Source organism: Arabidopsis lyrata, assembly GCF_000004255.2.
Source record: "Arabidopsis lyrata subsp. lyrata unplaced genomic scaffold ARALYscaffold_5, whole genome shotgun sequence".
NCBI classification, from domain to species: domain Eukaryota; kingdom Viridiplantae; phylum Streptophyta; class Magnoliopsida; order Brassicales; family Brassicaceae; genus Arabidopsis; species Arabidopsis lyrata.
Window position 1 is genome coordinate 12,681,583 of NW_003302551.1, and position 18,071 is coordinate 12,699,653.

The following is an 18,071-nucleotide window of genomic DNA, read 5'->3' on the forward strand; positions in this document are numbered from 1 at the left end:
GGTACTATTGTGGTAGGAAGTGGTAATCAATTATAAAAAAAATTTAAAAAAATTAGTTTCTCGGATATGTATTTTGTACCACTATATCTTACCACTTTTAATTATTTATATAATGTTTACTTTTCACATGTACCACTAAAAACTAATATCATTTTGTATTACCAATAGGCAGAGCTGGCCATGGCACAGGTCCATGAAGCATTTGCTTGTAGCTTCTAATAATATATAAAATTTTCGGCCTCTATTTTCCAAAATGTTCCTTTACTGTAGTGGTCCTGGTCTTCCTTCTTAGGTGACAAACCCTAGTTCGAATCTTGATTATAGCTTTTATTTTTATTTTTGGTTTTTTTGTTAAATATATTTTAATTTTAGTAAATCTATATATATAATGAGAGAGTTTTCTCTCCATTTAGAGTGTCCACATAGGCGACATATCAGCGTACACGTCATCATACATTTTTAATAGGTATAAAATGTTACCAAAAAGATTTGAACCCCTTACCCAATACATTTAATAGGTTCATTTCAAACCAAATTGCCATTTAAATCGTTTTGATTGATATCAAAATTTAAATTATATATATGACTTTATAAAACTCCCACTCAATTTATTTATTAAACGAAGAAACATTTAAAAAAATTTCACATACTTTTATATTATCATCTTTTAATAAAAGAAAATATTTTTTCATAAACAATAACATTGTTTAATATAAATAAAAAGTAATATAATATAACACACAAAAATATGTGAATAGAAGTTAATATACAAATAGATAATTCAAAAATAGAAGTTAATGAATTAATAAAACACAGCACAAAAATATATAAGATAACAATATGAATAAAAATTAGAAGCATATAGATAATTTTCAAATACATATAATTTATATATGAGAAGTAGAAAACAAAAAAATATGTTATCACGCTAGAAAGACATTAACCTTTTCAAGAGTTATAAAATATTTAGATTAAAAAAGTTTATATGATAGTAAACTATAGAATTTAGATTACACGAAATAAGAATATCTATTTTTCAAGAAAAAAGTATGTATCCAAAATCAAGATAAAATATATATAAAATTGTATAATATATTTAAGGAAAGAATTGTGATTTAAAAGTACAATTAGATACAAGATTTCTTTAAACAATAACGTTAGAGTGCAATGTTTCATGGAAAATGCAATGTATGAGAATAGGAAGAATCCAAATATAAAATTTAATATGTAGGAAAAAGAACATTTTATAATAGACAAGAAAAAATAAAATATAAAAATGAAATAGATAAAGAGAATATAATTTTAATATAAGTTTATAATGAATCAAAAATTTAATCAATTATTTTAACGAAAAGAACGTGAAAAGAGATAAAATGTCGCGAGGTGGACGACTGCATATTAGAATATGACGAATAAAATGACAGCGAAATAATTTCAAGAGAAATTGACTAAATTCAAAAAGATGTATGAACATGACATGGTCGAGATTGTATTATATTTCTCTGAATTTTTTCAACTAATTTTTTACCACGTGTTACCTAAAAATTTGTTGGTTTTTTTCAAGAGAAACATTATTCTCAATAAAATCTATGTTATATATCATTCATAATTAAATAGGTTTATGTCATTATAGATTTATCTTTTAAAATTCAATATATATATTTATATTCACGTCTTATATTGTTAATAGTTTATAAGTAAAATCCCGCGCATTGCGCGGGGTCACAAATCTAGTATACAAAAGTACAATCCATTCTTTTTTATTTGCTTGTGACCTCCGAAACCTTAGAGCCGGTTCTGCCAATGGGATCTTATATTATAACTTTCATAGAAAGTTTGAAGGTTTCTAGTGAATATGCAAATGGTGGGTGTTTGTCATTCAAATAATGAGACTAAATAAAGAGAACAAGATGGTTAGAAGTGAGAAAACATAAGAAGAAAAGTTTATTGGCCGTAATGAGAAGGTTTAATTGAGAAAAGAGTGGAAAGAGACAATCAAAAGTAGATTTTTGTGGTTTAGGATCCACTTATTTAAAAATAAAATGGAATTTGTATATCAGATTTGAATATTGAGATATGGTTTAGAAAAAGAAAAAACAAATGCTTCCCATTTGGTTTACTTAATTATCAAAAAAAAAAAAAAAAAAGTCTCATGTCAAATAATTAAATCTCATGCACATGCTTAATTATTTTACTTCCCCATATCCCCATCATCATTATCACATTTGTCAATTACTGCTATCATCATTACACTCATTCTTCCCAAAACTTTTTCAGCAATTTCCCATACCTCACCCACTAAGATCTTTTATTCTCTTTTTTTTTTTTTAATTATAGTTTGGTTAGCACTCTTTTAGAAGAGCACTGAAATTTCAGAAGAAATACTCCCTCAGTTTCCTTTTATAGGATGTTTCAGAGAACCTAGAGAGTATTAAATTACTAGAAAGAGATTTAATTGAAAATAAATAATATATCATTCAGGTTTATAATCTTGTTTGTTTCATTGTATGTCTAAAATTTAATAAAATCTAAAGAAAATGGAATTTAGTAATTGTTTTGATATACTTGTAAATTACAAAACAAACTAAGAGGTATGGTATTCCTTGCATCACAAAATTCAAAGCGATGGCCTGTTAACTTTTTTTCCAAGGCCCAAATGGGCTCATCATCACTCATGCTTGTTCGGTGACCCGATTCTTCCGGTAAAAACAGAGCCTGAAACCGTACTTTCAGGTCAGGCTGGTGTTCTCTTAATTCTCCAACCCCAAAATAGATAGACACGTGTCGGTAGAGGCTGAGATATTGGTCTCAAGGAAGAAAACTAACGGCTCAGATCCGTGTATGAACCATATTAAGGGCCAAAGTTGCTTCTGTTTTCCAGAAATTTTTGAAAACCAATTTCAGGCCGAGGTGTTTCAGACTCGTGAAGCCTCTTTTCTCTTCTTCTTCTTCTCCTACGTAAATTCATCAGGTAGATAATATTTTCTTTGTTTATTTGTTGTCAAAACTTTGATTATCTTGAAGAAGTCAAAACCAAAATAAAATGTAACGCTAATGTGTTAGATTTTGGTATACGTAACGAATTAGATTTAATGGTTACATATTAATGTTTTAGATTTAGTTATGATATTTGGCATTAACCATTAGTGTTTTTATCTGATTCCTTTGAATTTGGACGCATAATTGCTCTGTTTCTTCTGTTGATGTAATCAGCTAGAGATTGAAAAATGGCGGACGGTGAAGATATTCAGCCGCTCGTATGCGATAACGGTACTGGAATGGTCAAGGTAATTAAAAAGCTTCTCTAGATGATTTACATTAACAAGATTTGTGAATGTTATTATGTGCCATAAGTTGAGTAATTCAACTATCTTTGTGTAGGCCGGTTTTGCAGGTGATGATGCTCCAAGAGCTGTATTCCCAAGTATCGTTGGGCGTCCGCGTCACACGGGAGTAATGGTTGGAATGGGACAAAAGGATGCATATGTTGGAGACGAAGCACAGTCGAAACGTGGTATCTTGACTCTCAAGTATCCAATTGAACATGGTATTGTTAACAATTGGGATGATATGGAGAAGATTTGGCATCACACTTTCTACAACGAGCTGCGTGTTGCCCCGGAAGAACATCCGGTTCTGCTAACCGAAGCGCCGCTCAATCCAAAGGCTAACCGTGAGAAGATGACACAGATCATGTTTGAAACATTTAACACTCCTGCTATGTATGTTGCCATTCAAGCTGTTCTCTCCCTCTATGCCAGTGGCCGTACTACTGGTCAGTACATTACTACACTCATTTTTACCGTTTGGGTTTAAATAAAATTCGGTTTGGTTCGATTCGATTTTGCTCTCATTATTGTTATTTTGTTGGTTAGGTATTGTTTTGGACTCTGGAGATGGTGTGAGCCACACGGTACCAATCTACGAGGGTTATGCACTTCCACACGCAATCCTGCGTCTTGATCTTGCGGGTCGTGATCTAACCGACCACCTGATGAAAATCCTGACAGAGCGTGGTTACTCTTTCACCACAACTGCTGAGCGTGAAATTGTTAGAGACATGAAGGAGAAGCTCTCTTACATTGCCTTGGACTACGAGCAAGAGCTTGAGACTTCCAAAACAAGCTCATCTGTCGAGAAGAGCTTCGAGCTGCCAGACGGTCAAGTGATAACCATCGGGGCAGAGCGTTTCCGGTGCCCTGAAGTCCTGTTCCAACCATCGATGATCGGAATGGAAAATCCGGGAATCCATGAAACTACTTACAATTCAATCATGAAATGTGATGTGGATATCAGGAAGGATCTTTATGGAAACATTGTGCTTAGTGGTGGAACCACAATGTTCGGCGGGATTGGTGACAGGATGAGTAAAGAGATCACCGCGTTGGCTCCAAGCAGTATGAAGATCAAAGTGGTGGCTCCACCGGAAAGGAAGTACAGTGTTTGGATTGGTGGCTCTATCTTGGCCTCCCTCAGTACTTTCCAGCAGGTAAATTACATACTATACTTATACAAATCTTATATTATATAGTCAATGAGTGTTTTGATGTATAACTCGTTACAAAAATGTGTTTCAAATTTGTAGATGTGGATTGCGAAAGCCGAGTATGATGAATCTGGACCGTCGATCGTCCACAGGAAGTGCTTCTAATCAAATATCACCAAGTAAAACAAGTGCGGTAAAAATTTTGAGATCAGTTTTTCACCCTGAAGCCAGTTGCTATAAGTACTTACAACTTCTATAGTTGTGTTATTTTATCCTTCTCCCTCATTGTTCATTTTAATCTCTCTTTTGCAACAAAACAAGTTAAAAAAAAACACAGATCAGTCATTAACAGAATGTTATTATTATATTATATGTATACATATTGGTGTACACGCATTATCTTCTTCTGAGTTTCCTCTTTGTCTCTGCTTATTTTTTTCAAGCTTTGACCTCGATTTCATTTAACTCTTTTATCGTATAAAAGATATGATTCTATTCATCAATATACAGTATTTATTTTGTTGACTCTATTCAGCACATGCTTCTGTTTTATCTTGTTAGTATATGTAGCCAAAGACAAACAAAAGATGCTACAAATTGTTTTCTCTGATGCAGAAATTCAATCTTAAAATTGTTTTTTATCAATTGCACAAAACAACATGTACGTAGTTTGTAAATTTTCTATACAATTTAATGATCTCTACTACTAGTTCATGAAGTTCTTTTCTCGTCTTGTGACGACCTGCGTCTACGTGGCTGTGACTCTCTTTGCAGCAGTAAATGTTAACAAGTGGTGTGTAAATTGGTACTGATTTAAAAGCTTTAAAAAATCTACACACTCTGTGAAATTAGGTAGCAGATTTTATATGATAAGACATCTAGGATAAAATGACTATCCAAAGACATATAAATCCTAAGGCCTTGTTCACATGTTTCCCAGTTTCTTGTAGCTCATAACCGCTAGTAATCGGTTTGGAATAATAAGCTTTGTTTCTACTCTCTTGGAAAGTAGTTTCAGCTGTATCAAATTGGGCATGGCCTCTTCTTCTATCTGCAACACATCTAAACATCCCATGAACAAGTGAAGCTATGTGATAAATTGTGATAAACTATGTGATAAATTGTTACAAATTGTGTGTTCCAAATTTGCAGATGTGAATTGCGAAAGCCAAGTATGACGGATATGGATCTTCCACAGGGAGTACTACTGATCAAAATACCAAGTAAAACAAGTGCAGTAACAACTTTGATATCATTGTTTTCATTCTTTAGCCAATTGCAATAGTTACTTAAATCTTCTCTATGTGTGTTCTTTTATTCTTCCTTCATTGTTCATTTTAATCTCTATTTTGCAACAAAGCAAGTTGAAAACAGATTAGTCATTAACAGAAGTGTTATTATTATATATATGTATACATATTCGTATACACACATTATCTTCTTCTTGAGTTTTTTCTCTTTTACAGACCGCGATTTCATTTTAAAAATTTCAGACTGTATTCTCATCAAGCAATGAGACTACTGTATGCTTACTCTCGCCATCCGTAAATGGATGGTTCTCGTCTTCTCCGGCTAGTTCTTGACCCTCCTTTTTAAGAGAACCCAAAAGTGGGTTTACCTCTGTGTTCTCATCATCTTCAGGATCCATATTTTCTTTCATACTCGTCCTAGATTCCTCACTCGGGTCAGTTACCAGTGGCTGAGGAAAGTTGTCGGCGTCATTAGGGGAAACCATAGTGTTCTCTTGGTCATCCTCATTGTGCTTCTTGGTAAAGTTGGAATTGCATTTCCTATAGACTGTAGACTCTTGTACGACTTCATCCTCTGACAAAGAATGAGATGAAGACTTGTGGTTAAAGCTACCAAAACCTTGAATCCCTCGAGACAGCTCACGAGCTCGCTTCCTCTCTTCCTTAAGCAATTCCCCTTTCTCAAGTAGCTTCAAAACCTTCTCTGCTTTCTTTCTAACAGCTAATCCCCAATTAAACCTACCAACAAACAAAACTTATAGTCTAAGAACATTGAAACTCTGTTCATACCAAACATGATCCGCCTTAAAACGCTAAAACCATTACCCTTTCTCGTCGATCTGTTGGAAAGTCTGCATTTGGAAGATAACATCTCTATCGCCTTGAAACTCATCGGAAACACTCTCTGGTCCATGAGTGAGCAAATGTTCAATAACTATGAGTGAGTTATAAGCCATCCGCCAGTTTCTCTTATCAAACCTTGCCAATCTTATTTACACCAAACAACAATAACAACAAATGCTCCATATCTCAGTAACAGAATACATAGCATGCCTTGTTTAAGTAAAATGTATCGATTAATCACAAGTTATGTAACCTTTTGTGCAAGACTTCGACAATGGCCAAGTAATCTTCAAACTCGAAAGCAGCCTTTGAAATGGATCCTAAGGTTTGTGTATTTGGTCCACATGACTCCCCATCCGTAGCTTCCTCAGTCATTCTTCAAACAAATATACCAAATTATTCAAATCATATTTACATATACATAAATTTATAATTTGTTTGCATAACAATAAAAGAAGAAGAAAAAAACTAACAGTTGAAGAGGAGTAACATCGGTGAGAGCTAAACGCGCCGTTTTAAGCTTCTCTTTGAAGAAAAAAGAAGCTTGTTTCTTCAACTCAAGGAACGATGGTGTTCCCATGGCGATGCTGCTTCTGTTTTTGCTCATCATTGACATCTTTCTTCAAAGTATTCTCAAGAACCATATGAGAGAAAGATGAGAGATGTTTTGAATCTATTTTTTAGTGTTGGGTTAGTTCAAAAACAGATGAATTCTAGATTGGTCATTGAATATAGGGACAAAAAAAACTTTAATATAATCAAGAAAAGTCCAAATCTGTGATCCCAAAAAGGTCCACGAGTTTGAAAATTTGAATGATCGTTGTTTACATTGGAAAAGTCAAGCACTATAGTACCACCAATTACCATAAATTCTACATCAATTTCCCTAACCGATCTGACAATTGAATCATTATATAATTTCATAAGAAGACATAAAAGTTCCAAAATTTAATATCTTGAAAACGAATAATTCTTGTATTTTGACTACTTTCGATAGAGAAATTCGTTTCAAGATCAACAATCTACAAAGAAAAAGGATTAATCAAAAATACGGTTTAGTAATTAATACGGTAATAGTGTGTGAGTGACCACAGGGGATTAATGACTCTCTTCTCTTTCACCGAGTCAGTGTAAAGTGAAGTGAATAAGGTAGAGTTAGATCTGGCCGTACACATCCACACGCGCGCTGATGAAACTGAGATTTGAAGATCCGACGGCTCTGGACAACCCGAAAATCTAGCGAGAAATTGACCTGAGCGATAGCAGATCTGGACCGTCGGTGACAACTTGGTGGGACCTACAATTGCACTGTCACGCACTCACTGTATATTATTCCGCTGAGCTAATTCACTCATTTAGATTCCATTCTTATTACAAAAACTTTTAGAAAAAAAATCACAACTTCTAAAAATCTATTTGTATTTAAACTAGAGACTCGTATTACTCATTTCAAAAGAGAAAATGAAGGATTTTATAGACATGGGATTTACCCAAAATCGCCCAACCAATTCAAATTTACATGGGAAAGTGAATTTGTTTTTACCTCGACTGGAATAAAAATAACATTATGACGTAAAATAAATATAAACCCTTGTGGAAAAAATCCAGTAAAAATAAATAAAGCCCTAATCGAAGGCAAAACATTATGTGATAAAAAAGAAAAAAAATCATACCAAAACATAACAAAATGCTATACACCAACACCACAAGGCCAAGAAACCAAGTGTTGTTTTAACCGCGCCGGAAGAAACTATCTCACGCGGAGGCGATACTAATCTCGACGGCTGTTCATCAGAACTCTCCGGCGACAAAGATATCTCATGTGGAGGAGCTGTTGCAACGGGTTGACCCGACTTTGGAAACAGTTCTTTAGGCAAAAGAACTTTGGATACTCCGAAAACAGAAACCGGGTTTTGATCAAAAGCCGTTTGAGTCACAACAGCTAAAACCACACCCGAATTGATCGTTACGATTGACCCGTTAACCCGGGAGATGTTGAGAGTGTAAGAACCGGCTCCCATTTCTTCAGTGGCTAATGTCGGTTGAACCGGGTTGGTTATTGATTCTAGCGAACCGAGTGTGTAGTATGAATGTAGCACATGGAATTTCAACACGAAGGCTTTTTGCGCCGCCGGTAAAGACTGGAGGTTGACATTGGACGGGAGATCGGAGAAGGCGGAGTCGGTGGGGACGAAGACGGTGATTCCGGCGCCACGTTCGTCGTTTTCGAATTCTGTTATGACTCCGGAGGCGACGAGGAGAGAGAGAGCGACGTTGAAGTTGTGGCCGTTGATTAGAATCTGAGTGAGGTTGATTCCCGCCGGAGGAGGGGAGAGAGATGTTGATGTCGGCGGTGGAGTGAGAGTCTCCGAGGCAGTGATATCGATTCCGGTGGGGACGATGAGGGAGTCGACGGTGAGGACGGTTATGTTGGGAGGTTTGGTCTCGAGAAGCTTTAACACAGTGACGTTTTTGGTGGCTGGAGATCCGATCGTGACGGATCCTGAAGCTGGGTCACGGGTGACGTTAACGGATCCAGATCCAAAGAATGTACGACCGGAAGCTTCGTAGAGAGTAGTAACTGCGGAGCCTGACGGTGGGAGACGTCGGAGATCGGAATCTGAGAGGAACTGGAGAAGGACATGGAAGCGGAGGAGATCTGCGAGGGCGGAAGGAGGTAGGCGGCGCGTGAGGTCCAAGGTGGCGGAGGAGAATTGAGAATTGGGAACGGCGAGGAGGGTTAATGAGTTTCTACCGGAAAGCTCAGCGGCGATGCCGGAGGAGACGAGGAGGTTGGAGAAAGATGAGAGGTTAGGGAATGAGGAGAGGACGGCGGTGACGTTGATGGCGGCGGCGGTGGAGGATAAGAGGACAAGTAAATAAGGTAATGCGAGAAGGGTAAAATGGGAAATTGAAATTACGTTCGCCATTATTTTTGAGTTAGGTCATGAGATTGGTAAAGAGAAGAAACACAGAGGAAGGAAGTGAGTGGATAGAGAGAAGGGAGTGGTGTGTGAGTGAAGTTTGGTGGACGAAATTAAAATTGGAGACATCTTTGGGAATTGTATGACCCGCGGTGGTTTGGAGTTTGAAGTACACGCGCAGGACAAAACAGATGTCATTGTGTCAGAAAGAGAGATGCTTTTGTGGACACTTCTAGTCTTGTAGTGATTAGATTTTGGTGAGAAGATTATTTGATTGAAATTAAATAATTTATATTTGAGTGGTGCCCACGAGGGGTATAGTTTTTAATAATAATGTCATTAAAGTTTTTTCGTTTGCATGTGAGTTTTATAGCTGTAGTCTGTTAATTTTGATCTCCAATACGATATTTTTGGATTAGAGAAGAATAGAATTAGAATTGCGGGTTTTTCTTAAAGAAAATAAGGTTAGTGGAGTATCTGATTTAGTAGGATTCAAGTAGTTTATGGTTTTTACACTGCTGAATATTAGTTTGTATAGTTAAACGAATTGTTTGAACTTTGTGGTCGATAAATTATATTTTGTGTCATCCAACGATGATCAAATGCTTTCTAAACAAAACAAAACAAAAAGAATTGTGATCGTTTTGATTGTTTGATAGCTTTAATTCATTGATGATGAAATAGTGTCCCTTACATCACATTTGGAAACAAATTCAAAGACATAAAGCCATGCGATAAATTATAGTTTGGGTGGATCTGTCAATCAAATGTCATTTATCAAAATTATGATTGGTAATTCAAAAGATTTATTAAAAGGACTTCCTAATCGTTAGATATCAAATTTATGTGATGCTTAACCAAAACAAAAATCCAAATTAAATTTATTGTTTTATAGTCAAATTTGCGCATATGATTTTGCGGCATACAAAACCGGATTATTTAGAAAGTTATTTTCTAATTACCAATCTGAAGAAGACAAACCGGTTTGGTATGCTGCAAAATCATATGCACAAATTTGAAACCGGTCAATTCCATGCTAAATTCATCATTAAACCGGTCAAGATAAATATTTCGGATTATCGCTTCCGGATTAAAAAAAAAAATAACAAAATGTAATTTGTAGTAATATGTTGTTCTTCTTCAACTAAGCTAAGCGGCTCTTTAATCTACATTTTCTACGATTTTTTTTAAAAATTGTGTGTTTTTTAATTTTTAGGATAGATATTTTGACAAAGCTAACTAGTAAAACATTAGGCCTCATAAACATCTAAGTAATAAAGCCCATGAGGCCCAGTAAAGAAGATCGCTAGGGTTTAAGTCTTAAGACGCAGAACATGGAGGCGATGAAGAATTGAATCTGTAGTCGAAGAAAGAAAATAAGAGTTGCGAAAAAATGGACGCGAGCATGATGGCTGGACTTGATGGTCTTCCTGAAGAAGACAAAGCCACAATGGCCTCCATGATCGATCAGCTTCAGCTACGCGACAGGTTCGTGACTTAGATCGGTTCCTCTGTTTTTTTATCTAGGATTGTCTCAAAAAATTTGACGTTTAGCTCCTTGAAGATTTGGGGAAATTATCATGTATTGAAATCTATTTTAAGGAAAAGTCTCACTCTTTATTAGATTTGCTCAGGAATTCTGAATCAAGGTTAGTGTATACGAGGTTCGAAAGATCTTTGGATCGTTAATTTATCGTTCGTGGGTTCTTATGGTTCATTGATAAAAACTTTGAATTAGAGTTAGTGAAATTATCTATTTTGGTGTTTGGATTTCATAGAATCAAGAGTCTCAAACTTTTTCTTTAAGTTTTAATTGTGTTGTCTTACATTGAAGATAAGAGTATATTGGTTAGTTTTTTTCTTTCTTCAAAAGTTGTTGTGTGTTTAGGCCTTAACTTTTGCTACTTTGTGGGGGTTTTTTTTCAGCTTGAAGATGTACAATTCATTGGTGGAGAGGTGTTTTGTGGACTGTGTTGATAGCTTCACACGCAAATCTCTGCAGAAACAAGAGGAGACTTGTGTTATGCGGTGTGCTGAGAAGTTCCTTAAGCACACGATGCGTGTTGGTATGCGGTTTGCCGAGCTCAATCAGAACGCACCAACCCAAGACTGATAGTCTGCTTTTTCTGTTTGGTTTTGGTATGGTTTATGAGTCCGAAACCAGAATAAACTGGTTGTTAGTTGTTCAGGTTACTCTGATACTGTTTTTTAGAACATCAACTCTTGTATTGTGAAATTATTTTGACTAAATCCAGTTCTGATATTGATTTGTATTTCAATGGAGTCTACAAAAAAATCATACCATATCGATATTACATTGAGCAATTCCAAATTGTCGATGTATCCATTTGGTTTTTTATACATAGGAGAATACTGTGTAATATTGCTAAACATTTTGATACTTGATTACAAAAATTGAGCTCTAATGTCTAATCTAAGCGTACCTTATTTGTTTTAATGATACCCGAAAACCCGGTTTGGAATCAATGGAGTGCCCTTACCGGAATTCACATGCTTTATAAGGTTCACGTAGTTTACGCCGACGTGATATGGGGCAGAGAAGGGAAGGAAGAGATGTAGATGAACAACTTGAGTTCTCATCATGATCGTGTATGAGTTTATTAAAGTTACAACTTCTACAGTTCTACGTTTGGCAAAACTTACTATGAGTTATTATTGGGAGCAGATCATTGTCGGTTTGATTGTGGAACATGACTACTTGATTCATCTATACGTGAGCGAGTGGCTGATTTTAGTGAATTTTTGTTAATTGAATTAGTGATAATAAATCGACTAAATCTGATAATTGAAACCATAATAGGTATAGAAAAAGCCACCTTTTTAATATAAAAAATTAAAGCTATATAAGCTTAAGCTATGGAAGTTTATTAAACCCTGTAAATGATTGAAAATTAAGAATTCAAGTTTTTGGAGGTCTTGTATACTTTTGCTGAAGTTTATTATATAACAATGGTCGTGCCTTAGTAATAGGATTTGAAACAATGGCCTACGGCCTTTCTTCTTTCATAATCATTTTAAGTGTCAATTCAAAATATTATTGTAACTTATACTTATGTATGGAAACGAGATTTTCTATATACAATTAAGTAAAATTCAATTTTATCAAAATAAATTAAAATTTTTATAAATTAATAGAATCAGACCGTAAAATTCTATTAATTTATAGAGATAATAATTTATCGTTAAATGAATAATTATTAAATTATGTACATTTCTTCTAGCTAATTTTGTAATTCTTAAAAAATGTCAATCTGAAAAGACACTTTAAAAAAAAAAAAAAGAAATCAATATTCTACATATATATATATTATATATATATTGATAAGTTTATACAATTATTAATTTATGATATTGATGAGAACATATAGTTACATTGGATTTTCAAACAAATTATTATTTTATTATTTTTATCGAATTATGTTAAATATTACACTGGTCCGACTCGAGACCGGAAAAATTTATGAATTTATCGAGTATTAATTTGTAAAGATTTTTTGTACAAACTATTCACAACTTAAAATTCAATTTACAAATATGCTCACTTCTTTTATTCACATAATCTATTTGGATGTTGTATAATTTGTTAAATCATCTTCACAATCACCGTAAATCTATTATCTTAGATTTAACTTTAGTAAAATATGCATAAAGACAATAACATATTTTAAGTTAATTTTTAATATTTAAATTTGTCATATTGTATTGTAGATTTCTTTTTTGCGAAAAAAATAAAAAAATTAGGAATCCAATCTATGTTGTAATTAGGACATAACCAATATATACACACAATCACTAATCTCTCTTCATAATTTAAAATCACTAAACAAACAAAAAAACGTTTATCTCTCTGCTCAGCAGAATCCTTAATTCTTGAGAACCATAAAGACGTAGATGGAATATTGCGAAGAAGACGAAGAAATTCACTTTGATCCAACGAACCAAGAAGTCATCAACGATTATCTTAAACGGAAGCTAAGAGGTGAAGACTGCGGAGACTTCATAGTGATGAAGGATGTTTATGCCATGGAGTCATGGTTGCTACTTCTTTTTTCAAGAAAGACGAGTGGTATTACTTTTCGACAAGAACTCAGACCTCCGAGACGAAGATTGATGGTGGTAAGTACTCGAAGCGGAAGATCACCGGAGACAACACCGATGGCATCGACCGCGAAAATTATAGGGTGAATGGGAAAAAAATATCATCGATGAATACACTTGGGCTATCATTGGGATCAAGAAAAACCTAACATATAAAAGCGAAAATAAGAGGTTGAAAAAAAAAAGCGAAGATAAGAGGAAAATGTGATTTTTTTTTTTTTTTTTGAATAGTTCACGAGCAACACATTCTACTATGAGAACATAAATATACAAATTACAAACAAATTAACCTTTTCTATATAATCTCTTCATTTTCAATTTAGATTATTAAACATTTCTTTAACAAGCAGAGCTAGCTTCTTACCAGCTTGCTTAATTTATTGTTCGTTAATCTTTCTTCGTAAACTTCACTTTCGTGCATCTCATTCTCATACCTAAATAATACATTACATATATAGTGCTAAATTGCATAAACCAATAAAACAATAATTCAAATACAAATTGAACAGTAATTTGTACCTCGGTGGCATATGTATCATTATCAAATGAGACAACTCTCCACAAGCTTGAGAGCTTCTTCTTTGTGCCGCTAACACAGCATTCTCATAAATTTGTGCAGCTCCTGTTACCAAAAATACCATTTCATCGTTTTATACATAGGAGAATACTGTATAAGTATTGTTAAACATCTCGAAATTGATTAAAAAAAATAAAGCCCTAATCTAAGCATACCTTATTTGTTTTCATGATACCGACATCATAAACCTGGGTGAAGTCTGGTTTAAACAAACCGAAGTTTTGCTCAGAAACCGAAGATTTGAGATTTTCGTTGAAGAGAGAAAAAATGTAAGTCTCGAAAACCCGGTTTGGCATCAGTGGAGTGCCCTTACCAGAATTCACATGCTTTATAAGATTCCCATTGTAAGCTGCCGCATAATCTAAACCGACGCCAGTCTGGTTCGGTTCACCAGCCGAGGGCCAACCGGTCTCAGCCACGACGATGTCCACGTCACCGTAACCGATTCGTTTCATTGCGGAGTATACCGCATCAAGCTGAGCGTCAAACATGTTGGTGTAGTTCATCTTCGTAACCGGGTCAACGAAAACGTAGTCGTTGGAGTTAAAGAGTGCGTAGTTTAGTGTTTCGGGTCCGGAACCGAAATATGGGTACGGGTTAACCATGAAAGGAGACTTAGTGCGGTTGTGGAAGTCAAGGATTGGAGTGAAGATGGCTTTGTCGTAGCCATTACGGAACTTTCCGGAGCTAGGAGGCTCCGAAGAGCCCGAGAGGATACCTAGCGAGTGAGGCGTCGAGACTAAGATACCAGTGACGTTAGCAAGGTGTAATGCTAACGTAAGCGATTCCATGGCGGGAAGAAGATGAGTGATGAGTGTTTTGTCGGATGTGGCGATGACTTCGTTTCCGACAGCAATGTAACTGATTGAGGTTGTTGGGAGGAAAGGGAGGAGGTGGTTGGAGAGCCATGAACGTGCGTTGGGAAGCTTGGAGAGGGAAAGGATGTCGGAGTTTGGGATTGTGACGGTGAGAGAGATTTCAGTGCTGCCGGAAAATGCGGCGAGGATGTCGGGGTTTGTGTCGAAGATTTTGACGTGGTTGATGTTTGTTTTTGTTTTGATGAAGTTGACGACTTGGTGAGGCGGTGGGAGGTTGTTGGCCACCGTGCCGTAGTTTACACCGACGTGATATGCGGCGGAGAAGGGAAGGGTGAGAGTGAGTATTAGGAAGAAAAGTTGAGGAACAACATCAGATCCCAACATGATCGTGAATGAGTTTATTAAAACTTCCTCGTAATTTAGAAAAACTTACTAGGAGTTATTTTTGGGAGTAGATCATGTTCGGTTTGATTGTGGAGCACATTACGTGAGCGTTAACTGATAATTTTTTTTAATTAATTAAATTAATGATCATAAATTAGTTACATTCGATAATTGAAACCATAATAGGGATAGAAAAGCTATTAAATGAAGCTATATAAGCTTAGGCTATGGAAGTCCTAGGTGATTAACAAAAGTGACATGTCGGACTGACGAATTAGTTCTGTAATATCTTACTAACTAGATAAGTACCCGTGCTATACAACACGGGATTTTAATTATTTTATGAATTAAATTGTTCATTTTATTTGAATTATGTAAGAAATAATATAGTGTAATAGTATAATATAAAATAGAATATATCATATTATTTTATATTTATTACTATTTGGATATTATGTTGTGTATTATTTATTTAACGATAATTGTATATTTTGTTTGTAGAAGTAAATAATACTATGTAATTAATTTCAGATTTATTTTCTTTATCATATTTGGTTAATTTTATTATAGGAATTATAGTATTTAACACGTGTTTTGGCGGGAAAAATTGTGGTACACCGCGGGGCAAAATTGTATTTTATGTATTTTAGAATTTAACACGCGGGGGTGAAATCTCTATATATACATTTTTGAACTACATTTATGAAATAAATCCTACAGTTAAGAAGTATCTACAAAGAATGCCATTAGCTTTAATTCTAAAAATTTGAAAAATTTAATAAAAGATACTAACACAACTATTTAGATCCTAAATTATCTCTTAAAATTTATCTTTCCATACCTATATTCATTCATTTGCTAATTGCTATTTAAAAATTATAATTAATGCTAACGTTGATAAAAAAAAAGAGAAGCTAATCATATAGGATTCCAAAAACTGTAACTAAAATCAATATTGTTTTAAGGAATGAGGATCTACTAAATCATATTTTACTATTTTCTACTAAATCATAAAGGGAGACTCACAAAAATGCCCATTTTTCAATACCCCTTTTCAAAAATGCCCCATTTGGCTGTCCATTTTTTAAAATACCTATTTTATGTACAAAATGACTAAATTACCCTTCTTTTAATAAAAGATATAACAAATATATAAGAAAATATAACAAAATTAGGTCCACAAAATACAAAATATTTTTTGGCGGGAAAAATGATCCCGCAATTTTATAATTTTATTGAATCTTAATTTGGTTGAAAACATGACTTGGTAATAAATAAGGAGAGAATATAGTATTTTAGAATTTAATATATTTAGCTACATTAGATTTGTATTTTTTTTTATGATCCCGCACAATTTATTTGGTTTAAGTAGGTATTGATAATTATAGAATAAAAAAAAAATTGTTGTATTGGGTCTAAGTTTTTTAGTGGGCTATATTTGGGTTTGTTTGGCCTAGTTTCATGGTTTGAAAAAAAAAGTATATTTTATGCTACAGCACATGTAAATTTTTTTGTATGTAATAAAATTGTATACTATGTTTCATGGAAACGGAAACACGAAAACGAAACGTTTCAGAAACGGGAAACGGGTTTTTTCTAAAATTAAAGAATGGAAACGTTTTCGAAACGTATATACACATATATATATATATAACACCAAATATAAATGAAAATATGTTTTAAACAACACAAATCCAAAACATAAATTATTTAATAAATTCCAAAAAATTAAGATTAAAAGGCTCAAGTTCAAATATTTAGACAAACATTTTCATTAGTTAATCAAAGATTATATAAAACTATCTCCAAATCTTGTTCGTCGAAAAAAAGATCTTAAAACTCGAGTCTCCCATAATTATTTATATGTATTATAAATCTTAATATTTCCATGCTATTTATTTATTAAGTTTCCAAAGTAAAAAAAAAAAATTTGTCATGTTTCCAAGACAGAAACGTGAGTTTCCATCGTGTTTCCAAACGTGACGTTTCTTGGAGTTTCCGAAAGTTTCTGTTTCCAAAATTTTATTTTTATATATGCTAATGTTAGCTTTTACAGTTTTTAATTTAGAATTAAAATTATATGATTTAAATTTTTGGTGTTTTTTTACTTCACCAAAAATAAATCAAAAGTTAAGACTTACGCTGTCAATGAGTTCTTCAATATTACTTGATCCATGAATCATAGATGTATCTTTGTTTCCTCGTGTTTATAGTGATCTGTTGACTTGTAAAAGAAAACAACTTTATAAATTTAGGTGTTGTTTATAATGTATTAGAGAAACGATAATACTCATATATATATATGAGCATGAAATTAGCATAACTTTCCATCTTAATCTTCAATTCCCAGTAGGTGACATAATCATGTTTCATAGTCAATCTTATATATCTGCTTATTCAAGTAAAAAAATAGATATTAGTAACGTTTTTATGTAAATAAAAAATATTTGTAACGTTTTTATGTAAATAAAAAATATTTGAAACAAACATACCTTTTAAATTGTTTCACCTTAAATTTTTTTTTTGTTCCAGATTCTCAATACACAGGCTGATTGAATCAGACTCTTTAGATGAGGCTCTTTAGATGAATATCTGAAACAAACCATGAAGTCAAGACATATGAAAATAAACAAAATAAAAGGTATTATAATTCAGCTAAATAAATAAATT

At 33.8% G+C, this 18,071-nt stretch overlaps 6 protein-coding genes across 7 annotated transcripts; 3 read left to right on the top strand and 3 right to left on the bottom strand.

Moving 5' to 3' along the window:
• The first annotated feature begins 2,834 nt into the window (after positions 1-2,834).
• LOC9313559 (actin-12) lies at positions 2,835-4,911 on the top strand. Its single transcript, XM_021026579.1, has 5 exons — positions 2,835-2,971; positions 3,214-3,287; positions 3,382-3,775; positions 3,876-4,489; positions 4,586-4,911. Exons 2-5 carry the CDS (start codon positions 3,228-3,230, stop codon positions 4,649-4,651), a joined length of 1,134 nt encoding a protein of 377 aa, XP_020882238.1. The 5' UTR covers positions 2,835-2,971; positions 3,214-3,227; the 3' UTR covers positions 4,652-4,911.
• Positions 4,912-5,768: 857 nt separating this feature from the next.
• On the bottom strand, positions 5,769-7,473 carry LOC9311857. Its single transcript, XM_002877445.2, has 4 exons — positions 7,053-7,473; positions 6,833-6,955; positions 6,562-6,723; positions 5,769-6,474 (listed from the first exon to the last, which is right to left on the bottom strand). Exons 1-4 carry the CDS (start codon positions 7,193-7,195, stop codon positions 5,976-5,978), a joined length of 927 nt encoding a protein of 308 aa, XP_002877491.1. The 5' UTR covers positions 7,196-7,473; the 3' UTR covers positions 5,769-5,975.
• A 559-nt stretch (positions 7,474-8,032) lies between these two features.
• On the bottom strand, positions 8,033-9,918 carry LOC9313560 (fasciclin-like arabinogalactan protein 4). Its single transcript, XM_002877446.2, has one exon. The coding sequence runs from the start codon at positions 9,507-9,509 to the stop codon at positions 8,247-8,249; it is 1,263 nt and encodes a 420-aa protein (XP_002877492.1). The 5' UTR covers positions 9,510-9,918; the 3' UTR covers positions 8,033-8,246.
• Positions 9,919-10,821: 903 nt separating this feature from the next.
• Positions 10,822-11,791, top strand: LOC9313561 (mitochondrial import inner membrane translocase subunit TIM9). Of its 2 annotated transcripts, XM_021026829.1 has the most exons (3): positions 10,822-10,991; positions 11,430-11,642; positions 11,677-11,791. In XM_021026829.1, exons 1-2 carry the CDS (start codon positions 10,897-10,899, stop codon positions 11,614-11,616), a joined length of 282 nt encoding a protein of 93 aa, XP_020882488.1. In that variant the 5' UTR covers positions 10,822-10,896; the 3' UTR covers positions 11,617-11,642; positions 11,677-11,791. The 2 variants fall into 2 exon arrangements, with proteins under 2 accessions (XP_020882488.1, XP_020882487.1); XM_021026828.1 differs by having other exon boundaries at positions 10,823-10,991; positions 11,430-11,782.
• A 1,625-nt stretch (positions 11,792-13,416) lies between these two features.
• On the top strand, positions 13,417-13,887 carry LOC9313562. Its single transcript, XM_002875744.2, is given in 4 exon segments — positions 13,417-13,563; positions 13,566-13,718; positions 13,721-13,793; positions 13,854-13,887. Coding segments are annotated over 4 exon segments (294 nt in total). The 5' UTR covers positions 13,417-13,529.
• Positions 13,888-14,259: 372 nt separating this feature from the next.
• On the bottom strand, positions 14,260-15,421 carry LOC9311859 (glucan endo-1,3-beta-glucosidase). The gene has a single exon (XM_021026827.1). It carries the CDS (start codon positions 15,399-15,401, stop codon positions 14,340-14,342), a length of 1,062 nt encoding a protein of 353 aa, XP_020882486.1. The 5' UTR covers positions 15,402-15,421; the 3' UTR covers positions 14,260-14,339.
• Positions 15,422-18,071: the final 2,650 nt, after the last annotated feature.